The following is a 13,519-nucleotide window of genomic DNA, read 5'->3' on the forward strand; positions in this document are numbered from 1 at the left end:
TGGGAAGCAGCTGCATAGCACAGGGAGATCAGCTCGATGCTTTGTGATGACCTAGAGGGGTGGGATAGGGAGGGTGGGAGGGAGGGAGATGCAAGAGGGAGGAGATATGGGGATATATGTATATGTACAGCTGATTCACTTTGTTGTACAGCAGAAACTAACACAACATTGTAAAGCAATTATACTCCAATAAAGATATTTAAAAAATTAAAAAGGCATACTCAGAGAAGTGTCCTCTTTCCCCTATTTTTTCCATCTTAATCTCCTCTTCCCTCCTGCCTTCCACCTCCACACCCCTTTAGGCAATCTATTTCACTGCTTTCTGGTTTAACCTTCCTATGTTTCCTTTTGCGAGAGTAAGCAGATACATGTACGTATGTTTTATTTTTTCCCTTTCTTTCTAAGTAGGTGTCTAGTTCCAGAAAAAAAAAGAAAAGTTTATTGGGATTTTTGTTGGGATTATTTTAAATTGAAGTATAGTTGATTTACAACACTGAACTAGTTTCAGGTGTATAACAAAGTGATTCAATTATACACATATATATTCTTTTTAATATTCTTTTCCACTATGGCTTATTATAGGATATTGAATATACTTCCCTGTGCTATACAGTAGAACTTTGTTTATCTATTTTATATATAGTAGTTTGTATCTGCTAATCTTTATTGGGATAATATTAAATTTATAAATTAACTTCAAGAGAACTTATATTTTGATGATGTTGGAACATCCTAATCAAGATTAAGGATTGTCTTTCTCTTTGTACAAATTTAGTTTTATATCTTTCAGCAGTGATTTTTCCTCATATAGATTTTAAATATTTCACATCCCACTTACTTCTAAGCATTTTCAATTTCTTGCTATTGTAAACAGGGTTTTCTTTTCCAAAATATCTTCTACTAGTTATTATTTGCTTATATGAAAGTTATTAATTTTGGTGTGTTAATTTTATTAACCTTGCCACCTTGCTGATTTCTTTTATTGCTTGAGTTGTTTTTATCACTAGTTCTTCAGGCTTTCTAGTATTACTATCATATCATCTGCAAGCAGAGTTAGTTTTCATTCTTTTTCTGTTCCAGTTTTTATACTTTTGCTTTCTCTTGTCTAACTGAGTTGGTTAATACCTCCAGTAATGTGCTGAATAGTGGTGGAGATGGTGGGCATTCTCGCTTTGTTCTGACCTTGATGGGTGTGCCTCTGTTTTCACATTAGGTAAAATATTGGCTTTATAGATGAATGTGCGTGAATATATACATACATATGTATATAAACATATACATATATATGTGTGTATATACATCAATATGAGTGTATATCTACCCTAATCATATCAATGGTATTTGACACTTCTTAATCAATGATCTGTGATATATGAATATTATACATAAAGGAAGTATTCACCAGAAAAAAAAAAAAAAGAAGATAATGGCCTTTGACCAGGATAGAGACAGATCTCCTTTCTTCAACCTGTCCATCTGGGCTCTGGGTCTCTGACTTACCCTGAGGCAGAGATGAAGCACAGTACTCTCCTGGAAGATTTTGTGCCATGCCTGCACAACCTCAGAAAGAAAGGACTTCACAATGAAAACGTGCCCCGGCTTGAGGACGTCATCCTCAGACCAGGTACTAATGACTCTCATGGCTTTGCGGAGGCCACCATCCATCTCCTCTTGGGACAACACCTGGATCATTGCAGATCTCCCTCGCTGGGACCAAGAAGACATGCTTTTATCCAGATTCAAAGGGGAACTCTCCTCCAGCCTGTAGACAGTTACTTCTTCTCCTGCGGCAAAGAGAAGTGCAGGGGAGGGGTTCAATGAGATCCATGTCTGTGACATGAACGGCGTCCTAAATATCAACTCAGAATCAGTTCAGTTTCTCAAAGGATCAGAGGGGAATGGGAATTTCATCTGTTCAGAGGCAAGTACAGACATCTGGCCATGTTATAGTCCAGTAAAGAGGGAGGGGGAGAATGAACAAAGCATCAGATGTCACATAAATATTAAGTTGTTCTTATTATAAATTATAAATAGAAAAAATAAAATCAGAGTAGCAAGGCTATGCTTCTTTTGTTAAAGACAAGTACTTTTTTTTTTAAAACATCTTTATTGGAATATAATTGCTTTACAATGGTGTGTTAGTTTCTGCTTTATAACAAAGTGAATCAGCTCTACATATACATATGTCCCCATATCTCCTCCCTCTTGCGTCTTCCTCCCACCCTCCCTATCCCACCCCTCTAGGTGGACACAAACCACTGAGCTGATCTCCCTGTGCTATGCTGCTGCTTCTTCCCACTAGCTATCTATTTTATGTTTGGTAGTGTATATATGTCCATGCCACTCTCTTGCTTTGTCACAGCTTACCCTTCTCCCTCCCCGTGTCCTCAAGTCCATTCTCTAGTAGGTCTGCATCTTTATTCCTGTCTTACCCCTAGGTTCTTCTGACCATTTTCTTTTTTTCTTTTTCTTTTAGATTCCATATGTATGTGTTAGCATACTTTTAAAGAGATAGTTTAACCCAGTTTAACCCTGTGTTTATTATCATCCCCCTTAGGAGCTGTTTTAGACTTTTTTTCCTAATTGCCCCTTCCCTGACATTGTAATACCAAAGATATACTGTTTATGTTTATGTACTCTGTGTGTGTGTGTGTGTGTGTGTGTATGTGCTTTACACATAAAAATAAAAAGATGTTTTTGCTCTCTTGGGGGTGATATTACCCCACTGAGAACGTATGTTTTAACCCAGTTAAAGTTAAAACCAAAGTCACACCCCAGAGCCTTTCTCTCTTTCCTTTGTGCCTTTGGACAAGTTACTTAAAGCCTCACTTTCCTTATCAGTAAAATGGAAGTGAAAATAACATTCTCTTCACTGGGTTGTTGTAAAGATTAGATATGTTAACCTGGCTAATGTGAAGTAGACCCTTGGAGACAAACCTAATCCCACTTCAAAGATTTTACACACAAATGTTCTTTAACTGCTCTACAGCTTCCACTTTTAGGCTGTTGAACAGCGAGCCATTCTTATTCAACCTAGAGTCCACCTAATATATTGTGCAATGCTTCCTAACAAAAGTGACATATTCTATACAACTTCTGTTCAGCCTGTATTTAATTTTCTCCTTACACCTCAGCTTCAAATGGCTTTTCTTATAAACACTGTACTGGTTTACCAAGAAAAGAATCTATTCGCTCACTCTTGCATTTAATTGCTTACCAAAGAACATGTCTAGGTAATGCTTAGTAACATGTTTTGAAATATGTATTCTTGGTGCCAGATAAATGCCACTTTAGAGTTCTAATTACCTAGAGGATCTGAAACAGAGCTACCGAGTTGTAAAACCAGCTATGGAGCCAAGTGGAAGGAGAAGGCATTTGCATCGATGATCAGAAGCCACCTCATCTGTCCCCATGTGAAGGGTTTCAGGAGAAGCAAGATCTGGGACAGTGTGGCGACCCTTGTTATTTCGTCAATTGGCAGGACAGAGAAATGCCGGTAGCCTTGGCTATTGCGAGCTTGTTTTTCCTTACTATTCCAGCCTTTAAAAATTACATTTGCTCTCTGAGTTAAGAGCAATTAGTTTACATGAAACAAAACAAACAAAAACAAAACAAACAAATAAAAAGCGATATACAAAGCATTTCTCTTTAGATGTCTATTAGCTTCTACTGTATTGACGTTTAATGCTTTCTTCTGTATTTATTACGTATGGTTGGTTGGTTCTTTTCTTTTCTACTTACTTCCAGCCTTAAATCAGTGAATGCCAGGTGCAACGTTGTTGCTTTTTCCCCAACTGCTGCTCATTATAGGTCCCATCCCCATAGTATATCAGATTTTGACTCTAGATACCAGCCGGGCAGTTAACAAGACTTTCCATTTTAGGAAATTAATATCACTAAACTGCAACCATGGGCAAAAGAAAATTTGCAGCTAAAATTATGCAAAATTGTTTCTCCTATGATTCACTCAGATGTTATGCCTTTGCCCTGGCACAACCTCAAGAAGGTAGAAATGGCACTCACCAAAGAGTTGGATTGGTGTAAATGGTATGGTCTGAGAAAGCCTCATTAAATTGTTCCTTTCAATGGCTGCAAACAAAAGCAGATTTACTAGTTTAAGTATGCATCAGTGGGCTGAATTTACAGAAAGCCTCCCCCACATCAATATACTCATATAATGCTAAAATATTTTATTTCAAAGACACTTTATTTTTTTCTTTTATCAAAAATATTATCTATAGGGACTTCCCTGGAAGTCCAGTGGTTAAGACTTCGCCTCCCAATGCAGGGGGTGCAGGTTCAATCCCTAGTCGGGGAACTAAGATCCCACATGCCTCGGGGCCAAAAAACCAAAACATAAAACAGAAGCAATATTGTAACAAATTCAAAAAAGACTTTAAAAATAGTCCACATCAAAAACAAAAAAAAATCTTGGGGCTTCCCTGGTGGTGCCGTGGTTGAGAATCCGCCTGCCAATGCAGGGGACACGGGTTCGAGCCCTGGTCTGGGAAGATCCCACACGCTGCAGAGCAACTAGGCCCATGAGCCACAACTACTGATCCTGTGCATCTGGAGCCTGTGCTCCGCAACAGGAGAGGCCTGTGGGCTGCACTAGAGAAAGCCCTCACACAGAAACGAAGACCCAACACAACCAAAAATAAATAAATTTTTTTTAAAAATCTTAAAAAAAATATTATCTATAATACAGTATTTAAAATAAACTATGCCTTAAACAGGAAGGATATCCCAGTCTTAGGAATAGATTATATGAGATTATATAATATGTTCTGAGGTAGCGCTATTACCTCCACTCTCCTGAATACCAAATACCACACTAATCCATTCAGATGTGGAACTTGCTTTTAAAGAGCATTTTAATCTGTGGTCTTTCTGGTTTTTCTTTTCCAGATCAAATCTAATGCACAGCGGACTGTGGGGACATCTACTGTTGATTTTGCAGAGTTCATCTTCTTTTCCCAGAGAGAGCTAAAGACCAGTTTTAATTAGAAGCAAGTGATCTGCATTTTCCTGTTAAGAGCTGTATCTTAACAAATCAGAGTCGATGTGAGTTACAGTGTTCCTCACCAGATACTTTCTTCAGTTGACAGCTGGAGTCAAAATAACGGATTACTGCTGAGCTGAAAGACCCAGTTACAAGAGCCTGGAATGTGGAGTCTGAAATCCACAGAAACACTATTCACTACAGAGGAGAATTCAGGATAAGGTAGCCTATTACTGGACCCTGAGCACATGATCTTGATATAATAATAACGAAAATTATCACACCAATACATTTGTACTCTTGTACTGAGCTTCAGATTATATAAAAAGCTTGCTCATGTATTATCTAATCCAATACTGAGAGCAACGATGCCCAAAAGACCACCCAATGGCACGAGTCCAGTTGGTTGTTATACTGCTTTGCATTTCAAAGTGTTTCCCTCTTTATTCTCAACTAGCCCTTTGGCAGATTTTTCCTCAGGAAGGGCAAGTACAATTATTCCCACTTTGAAAGAAAGACAACTGAATCACTGTGAAGTGATGTTGCTTAAGAGAGTCAAGACCCTTGACATCTTGTTTAATAACATCCCTTAAGGTGTCTTTGTTGAATTTACCCTGTGGGGTTGGCATTCACTCAGTGGTTACCCTCACTGAGGGCCCAGTGAGGGTGCAAAATCCTTCCTCAGAGGACTAGCCTCAGGCCTGTCTCCCCCCCAGTCCAAAATGCAAAGATCTCTGGCTTTTGAAGTCATAAGGTATTTTTCAGATCTCACGGTCATCTTTCCTCTTTACAATTTGGAACTTACCAATACACACATTTTTTTTAAAATCCAAATTCTCTTAAATCCTAAAAACTTGTTTTCCCAAGTTAAGAAATCTGAATGTTCTCTCATCAGAGTAAACAACAACTTTTCAAGTTGGAGCCATATCAACACCACAAATTCACCAGTGTTTGTTTCCAAATGCAGAATCACAGACGTTTAGCTCCGTTGACATGTCTATGTACACAGGCATCCTACCTGAATAATGATGGTGAGACTCTTGAGGGCTTTTTAAGGAGGTTGAGATTTCTGAAATTACAGAGAAGACTGGCATTTTAATTACCTGGCTGGAGATAAATACATGCTTATGAATATATTGCCTTCAAAGTTATTATTGAACGGGTTAATCAGAATGGCTTCTCGGTTTTCGAAAAAGACTGCCTAATATTCTTTAACCACATTATTGTGCATGGTATCCTGACAGCTTCCAATCATCAATGCAATGTCTCCAAACATATTTATATAGGGAATTGAAGAAAGACAGGTAATATTAGCCTCAAAGATGTATTTCCTTTGAACCAATTACACCTCTGTGTTGCAGAAGGCACTCGGCTGCCCATCACATTGCACGACATCCCAGAAGCACAATTCTCTGAGCTCCCTACCAAGATGCAGTACCCACATAAAGACATTATTAATACCAAGTTATTAGCACACTACTTCACTGACTTAAAATGACAACAAAATGATGAAAACACATTAAGAGGAATATAAGAGAAACAAAGAAGGAGGCAGAGAATGTGACAGCAAGGGATTTGTTTGGTTACAGACGGACTGTGTGTTGGGAACACCTCTTGCAAGTTTAACTGGTTCTCTTCTACCTGCTCAAGTCCTAAATTACAAGCCTCAAGAGAAATCCTTTGCAACAGTTTTGCCATTTCATAAAATCAAAATTAAAGTCGAGAACTTTAGTCTCATGGTGGGAACTACTTTATACCTTGTAGAGGAAGCAGCATCATGAGCCCAATTTCACAGATGTCTCTGGCTTCTTGTTGCTGGATAAGGAAGGGAAGAAACTCCCTCCCTTTGGGGGTGCTGAGTAAAAGGTAAGATCATCAAAAAAGACTGTTCCGGGCTTCCCTGGTGGCGCAGTGGTTGAGAGTCTGCCTGCCGATGCAGGGGACGCGGGTTCGTGCCCTGGTCCGGAAGGATCCCACATGCCGCAGAGCGGCTGGGCCCGTGAGCCATGGCTGCTGGGCCTGCACGTCCAGAGCCTGTGCTCCGCAACGGGAGAGGCCACAACAGTGAGAGGCCCGCGTACCGCAAAAAAAAAAAAAAAAAAAAAAAGACTGTTCCTTTCTAAGTTCGATTCAATAATTTAAAAAAAAAAAAAAGTATTTAGCTCCCACTAAGGGTCGTGCTAGGCATGAGAGATGTGAATAAGATGTGGCTCCCACCTTAGAGAAAAGCAAATATGAAATACATGTAAACTATAATCACAATACAGTTTGCTAAATAATATAATAGAGGTGTAAATAGAGGCTTAGGGAACCTTCATAGACAAACAATGTGAAATAGAGTATGGGCATCTGAGTCTGACAAAACTGAGTTTCAATCCTGGCTGTGAGATCTTGTTCACATTCATTCAGCATATACTTACTGACCTACTATGTGCCAGGTATTAGTCTATCCTCGAGAGAAAGAGCAGTAATGAAAACAGATAAAGCCTACATTGTAGGAAAGGGAAATAGGAAATACATAAGTAAATATATAATATTAGAGTATATTACATACATATTGAGAGAGTTAGGAAGCGTGGGAGACAGGGAGATTACTATTCTATATTATATAGGTTGGTTAGGAAAGACCTCTCTGATAAGGTGAAATGTGAGCAAAGACCCGAAGGAAGAGAGGGGGTGAGTCATATGGATAAATGAAGAGTATTCCAGGCAGAAGTAATGGCAAGTGCAAACATCCTGAGGCAGGACCATACTTGCTGTGTTAAGGAGGAGAGAGTGACCAGAGTGGACTGTGCTGAGAGCAAAGGAGAGGGGAGAGTTGAAGGGGGGGGAGCAGATCAGCAGGGCCTTGTAGATGGTGTTTGGACTTTGCTTTTACAGAATGAGCTGGAACACCATTTGAACAGAAGAGTGACTCAATATGACTTTGAGTTTAAAAGTGTTATTCCAGCTGCTCTCTGGAAATAGAGCGACGGTTTGGAGGCCATCCTGTAATGCAGAGAAGAGGTGAAAAGTGATATGTGGGGGTAGCAAAGTGATCAGCTTCTCAATATATTTTGAAAGACTTACTGATGGGTTGGCTGTGGGCATGTGAGAAAATGGGAGTCAAGTATGATTGCAAGACTTTGGCCTCAGCAACGGGAAGGATAAAGTTGTCATTTCCTGAGATGGCAGAGAAGGGAGGTGGAACATTTTGTTCCACATTTGAAGATGCCTTCTAGATACCATGTGGAGAGGGTAATAGGTAGGTGGTCACATTCTTCATGGAAGAAATATTGCATAAAAGGGCTCATTCATGAGCCTGGAAATTTGGACTGGGGCCAGACTCTCAAGAGCATTGAGAAAGAGTAAGGGGTTTGCAGCCCCTCCTATAGGTAATGGGAAGGCACTGAAGGTTTCACATAAGTGATGAAGGTGCCCAGTCTATATCGAGGGGTCAGGAAGATGGAAAGGTACAGGTTGTGATGAAATTTGAAAGTAGCTAATGAGAGTGGCTTCACCAGGGAGGTGTCTCACCGAAGTACGCTTGGTCCTACTTAGCCACTTGGGGTATGGAGTCCCACTGAAGACATATCGGAAAGGAGATCCACATACAATCTTATGAATGGTTCTTAAATAACAATGTGTTAAACGATGACAGTAAGAGTTGTTGAACAGTCTAAATGAGCTCAGTGGCTATACCCTCACTCACAGAGACAACTAGAAAATCACAGTCACAAACAGGTAACAAAAATTTTTAAACCAGACATCACTCCTGATTTATCTGGAGAAAGACATTCAACTTTCTACTTTTCTACCGAACTTGCTACTTTGTAAACAAAAATCATAAATAGGATTTCAAGAACTATAAAAGTCTGAGACAGCAGGAGAGTAAACCCCACCACTGATAAGATGAAAAAATAAAAATATAAAAACTTACTGTTAACTCCATTTGAACTTCTCAACCTGTTTGAAAAATTAAAGTTGTTTAGATAATGCTTCAAAATTTTCAGTGATCAAAGAAAGGAAAAGTGTGTGAAACAGTAATAATACAGTCTATAAGTATATATGTATATACATGTGTATATATTACTTTGAAGGAAGGGTATCAGTTACATTTGACCCCTACCTTTAGAGAAACAGTTTACAACCCTACAATTGTTTTCATAGAAGAATGAGCACCAGATATACATGTAATTGATTTACTGAGTAGGCCCTAAGCTAACTGAAAAGCAGTTGTTGGTTTTGTTTTTAATTAGTTACGTGATCACACAACATATATAAGATTTAACTGTGCTTGTGTTGTTCTGGATCAATTAAACTAAAGGCTTCCTGAACTATGCAAAGCAGATGCCTACAAAAGAGTCTGTGAATATCTCTGGACAAGCCAACAAATCAGTTTCATTAGCCCACATGGCCCCTAAATGTTCACAGGCTGAAATTAGCTCTCTTTAAATTGTTACATGCCCTGCTCAAGTGCACAAGTGGCCATGGGCAAGTCGGAATAAATACATTCGAAGAATATCTCCAGTATTTAAGGTCCTTGGGGAAGCAAGTACAATTACAATTATTGTTTAATTTCATGCTGCAATAACCCACTACTCTGCATGAGCACAAACTACTGAACCTTTGGGAGAAGAAATTCATGTGCACATTAAGGCTAGAGGCAGGCTTGCACAGAGAGACCTTGAGAGCTCCAGAGAAAAGGCCATCTCAAACAGAGCTGACTGCAAACTGACTGCCATATTCCACCTGCCTGGCATCAACGGGCCCTTTGTAGAGTACAGATGCTTTTGAATTCTGCTCCTATAACTCTAAGAATGGTTAATTTGATGACGTAACTGGAAAAGTCCATAAAACACTACAAACAGAAAAATCTTTGCTTGGTTGGTTTTCAAATTTTCTCTGAATAAATAAAAGTCTAGGAGGAACCTCAAGTCTATAAAAAGGTGAGTTCTCTATCTCCTCTCTCTAGCCCTGTCTTCCTTTCTCTCTGTCTCAATCCTTCTCAACTTGTTACTGCTTTGACAAACACTTAGGATGTTAAGGAGAAACCAAAAAGATCCATCTTATAAACTAAAAGGAAAATTTTGAAAAAAAAACTAAAAAAATTATTTAGTTTTCATTCTAAGTCTTTTTATTTTCAGTCAAGACAAATTTATTCCTACTTTTTAATGCAAATTTCACTCTTATCTATCAGAAAATATATGATACTCATTATTTCATGTGTGCTTTTTTGACACTAGAAAGACAAATGGTTAGGGACTTCCCTGGTGGTGCAGTGGTTAAGAATCCTCCTGCCAATGCAGGGGACACAGGCTCGAGCCCAGGTCCGGGAAGATCCCACAGGCCACGGAGCAACTAAGCCAGTGCGCCACAACTACTGAAGCCCGTGAGCCTAGAGCCTGTGCTCCGCAACAAGAGAAGCCACCGCAATGAGAAGCCCGTGAACCACAACGAAGATTAGCCCCCGCTCGCTGCAACTAGGGAAAGCCCACGTGCAGCAACGAAGACCCAACGCAGCCAAAAATAAAATTAAATTAAAAAAAAAGACAAATGGTTAATTTGCTACAGTAGTACATGTATCATTATATTCTTAAAAGGCACTAAGGTGAGATCTTGTTGCCAGAAACAGGAAAACTAGGAGAATGAATAATTTTCATTCTTGCTAACACAAGAAAAATACTGTCATTGGACACACACTTTTTTTTTTCTCCTTTTCTTACCCAATTAAACCTTTATTCCCAATCCAGTTAAAAAAAAAAAAAGCCAAAGATGCTTAAAGACAGACATTTAGAAATACTCACTGAGAGTTCCTATTGACCTTGGCGCTCCTTGAATTCCACAAAGAGTTTTTGCTTAGATCCTGGGCAGAAGGGAAAGGTCATTACATGTTCACCCAACTCTCTCCACCCCAAGCTTCCAGTAATACATTTGCAGAACACACTCCTTGGAGGGTATAGTTCTTTTTTTCCCTTCCTCTAGGCTCAATATTTCTCTTACTAAACATGCAAGACTCAAGCTAGAAAGCTGCATAATCTTAGCACAATATATGAGTAACTCAATGTGGTGACTGACCTTAACAGAAAGAATTACTTTTATGGGGACATCAAAGAGAAAATGTAATACATAACGGTTTTTACAAAAATGAGAGTGAACATATAACATCAGTTAATGACATGAAAGAAGAAAAGAAGGTCAAAGTTGACAGGAAACACTGACCATTACATTATTATATCCTATCATCAGATTATTGTTTCAGTTGATGATTATTTAGAATGTCACTTTGAATATATCTCATTCTATTTCTATACTCCAAGCATTACTCTAGGCATTTTCATCGGTGTTATTTCTGTTATCCACTATCAGTCTCGTAAGGATGGCATTAACCCCATTTTAGAGATACAGGTAATGAAGCTCACAGGTTAATTGATGTATATAGCTTTGAAACCTAGGAAGTGACAGAGCCAGGATTTGACAGGGCAGACAGGTCCCTGCCTCCAATTACCTTCAAGTAGTCTTATATTTTACTTTCACAGATTGCATTCCTACAAGAACATCTGAGGTTGTTAGTATACATTCATATAGTTTCCAAGGTCATAGAGGTAATATTCAAACCAAGGCCAAGATTAGATTTTGGGGGCTAGTCTAACTAGATCACACTTCCCTCATGGTGGATGGCAATAAAACAGGCACATATTTGCAAATGGTAAGAAAAAAAGACTGCAAAATCAGTGGTAGAGAAACACTGGAAGTCCTTTACCCTGCAATGTCCAAATCCCTTCCAACACATCTGCAAAGATGTTTGCTTTGCCTGTTTAATTAACCACACTAAGTGAGGCACTTACAACTTCAAGAAATAAACCATTCCATCCTTGGAAAGCTCCAACTGCTAAAAATTCCTTCTCAAATCAGGCTGAAATCTGTCTCCCAGTAGAGTCTATATGTTGATGTTAGCTCTACCTCTTAAAAGTGTATTGAAAATATCTTATTTTTCTTCCACATGGAAACTTTTATATATGCAAAAACAGTTTCAAAAATTCCTAAATTCTTTCTATTTCATGATAAAAATACCCAGGATAAATTACTGGGTGGATAAATTGCATAAAGGCGAACAACAAGGAAAGAATAAAGTGGGGGGACAAAGGGTGAGAAACTGAGCTTTTAAAATATCAAATAAAATGTTTTTACCTCTTGAGACTGCCTTACATAATCACTGACTTGTACAGAATGCCGTTCAGTTTCTCTACTTTTCATTTTCTGATATATGTAAGATTCTAGACCTTGTTAAAAGGAAGGAAAAAAAATAGAGAATACGTGAAAATATGTTACACTTGAATCACAGTTCCAAATAAAAGATCTGAACACCATGCATTCATCCAAATTGGAATATAGGGTTTTCTTTCTCTTTTTAGCAAGTTTTACCAAGATTCCTTTGTCCTTTTTGAGCTTTACTCAAGTGGCTGAAAGCTATATACCCTATTTCTATTCTTCAATAGTTACCTTTACATTTATAACAATTTATACTTCTCTATCAAAGAATTAAGTTATCCATAACCTGCCCTCCTATTAAACACCTTTAGTAATTTTTGCACACTTACCTTCCCCTGCACCCTATCATCCATGCTTTATTTAAAAATACATGAAATTTGAGGTCCAAATTGTTAGGAATTCTTCCTTAACAACTGCATCAGGCATTACAGTAGGCTACTTAAAAAAGAAAACAAAACAAAAACAAAAGAAAGATAGAAAAGAATGCCAGCCAATAGTTTAAATTTTTATCCTTTTCTTTAAAAAATCTTGACAAGGATCATTACTGTTATTATTTTTTATACCTGGTACTTACAGAGTCACTGGCATATAGCAGGTGCCCAATAATAATTTAATAAATATTTGGTTGGATTAATTCTGAGAATAATACTTATTAAGAGTCCCTGGCTAAGGACATGGAAGCAACCTAAATGTCCATCAGCAGATGAATGGATAAAGAAGATGTGGCACACATATACGATGGAATATTACTCCACCATAAAAAGGAACAAAACTGACACTAATGCATATATATGGAATCTAAAAAAACGGTACTGATGAACCTAGTGGCAGGGCAGGAATAAAGATGCAGATGTAGAGAACAGACTTGAGGACACAGCAGGGGAAGGGGAAGCTGGGACGAAGTGAGAGAGTAGCATTGACATATGTACACTACCAAATGTAAAATGGATGGCTAGTGGGAAGCTGCTGAATAGCACAGGCAGATCAACTGGATACTTTGTGACTACCTAGCGGGGTGGGATGGGGAGGATGGGAGAGAGGCTCAAAAGGGAGGGGATATGGGGATATATGTATATAGCTGATTCACTTTGTTGTACAGCAGAAACTAACACAACATTGTAAAGCAATTATACTCCAATAAAAATGTGGAAAAAAAAAGTTCCTGGCTAAATGTAGGAAATAACCATTTATTTTTTTTCCTACTGTTTTATGCTAAAAAAAAAAAGTATAAAGGAAATGCAAAAAAGCTACTGGAAAAGAAAAATA

The 13,519-nt window shown here is 38.4% G+C and overlaps 1 protein-coding gene across 2 annotated transcripts in view; it reads right to left on the reverse strand.

Annotated features, from left to right (window-relative positions):
• The window catches only part of TRPM6 (transient receptor potential cation channel subfamily M member 6), a gene marked incomplete at its 5' end in the record, with an annotated part of 139,279 nt that overhangs the window by 15,844 nt on the left and 109,916 nt on the right, over positions 1-13,519 (reverse strand). For both annotated transcript variants that reach the window (XM_079706381.1, XM_079706380.1), the window contains 6 exons: positions 1,501-1,784; positions 4,024-4,089; positions 6,021-6,071; positions 8,922-8,947; positions 10,789-10,847; positions 12,173-12,264. In XM_079706381.1, coding sequence (XP_079562507.1) covers positions 1,501-1,784; positions 4,024-4,089; positions 6,021-6,071; positions 8,922-8,947; positions 10,789-10,847; positions 12,173-12,264 — 578 coding nt within the window. The remainder of the gene's footprint in view (positions 1-1,500; positions 1,785-4,023; positions 4,090-6,020; positions 6,072-8,921; positions 8,948-10,788; positions 10,848-12,172; positions 12,265-13,519) is intronic.

Source organism: Hyperoodon ampullatus (genome assembly GCF_949752795.1).
Source record: "Hyperoodon ampullatus genome assembly, chromosome: 6".
In the NCBI taxonomy this organism is placed as follows: domain Eukaryota; kingdom Metazoa; phylum Chordata; class Mammalia; order Artiodactyla; family Ziphiidae; genus Hyperoodon; species Hyperoodon ampullatus.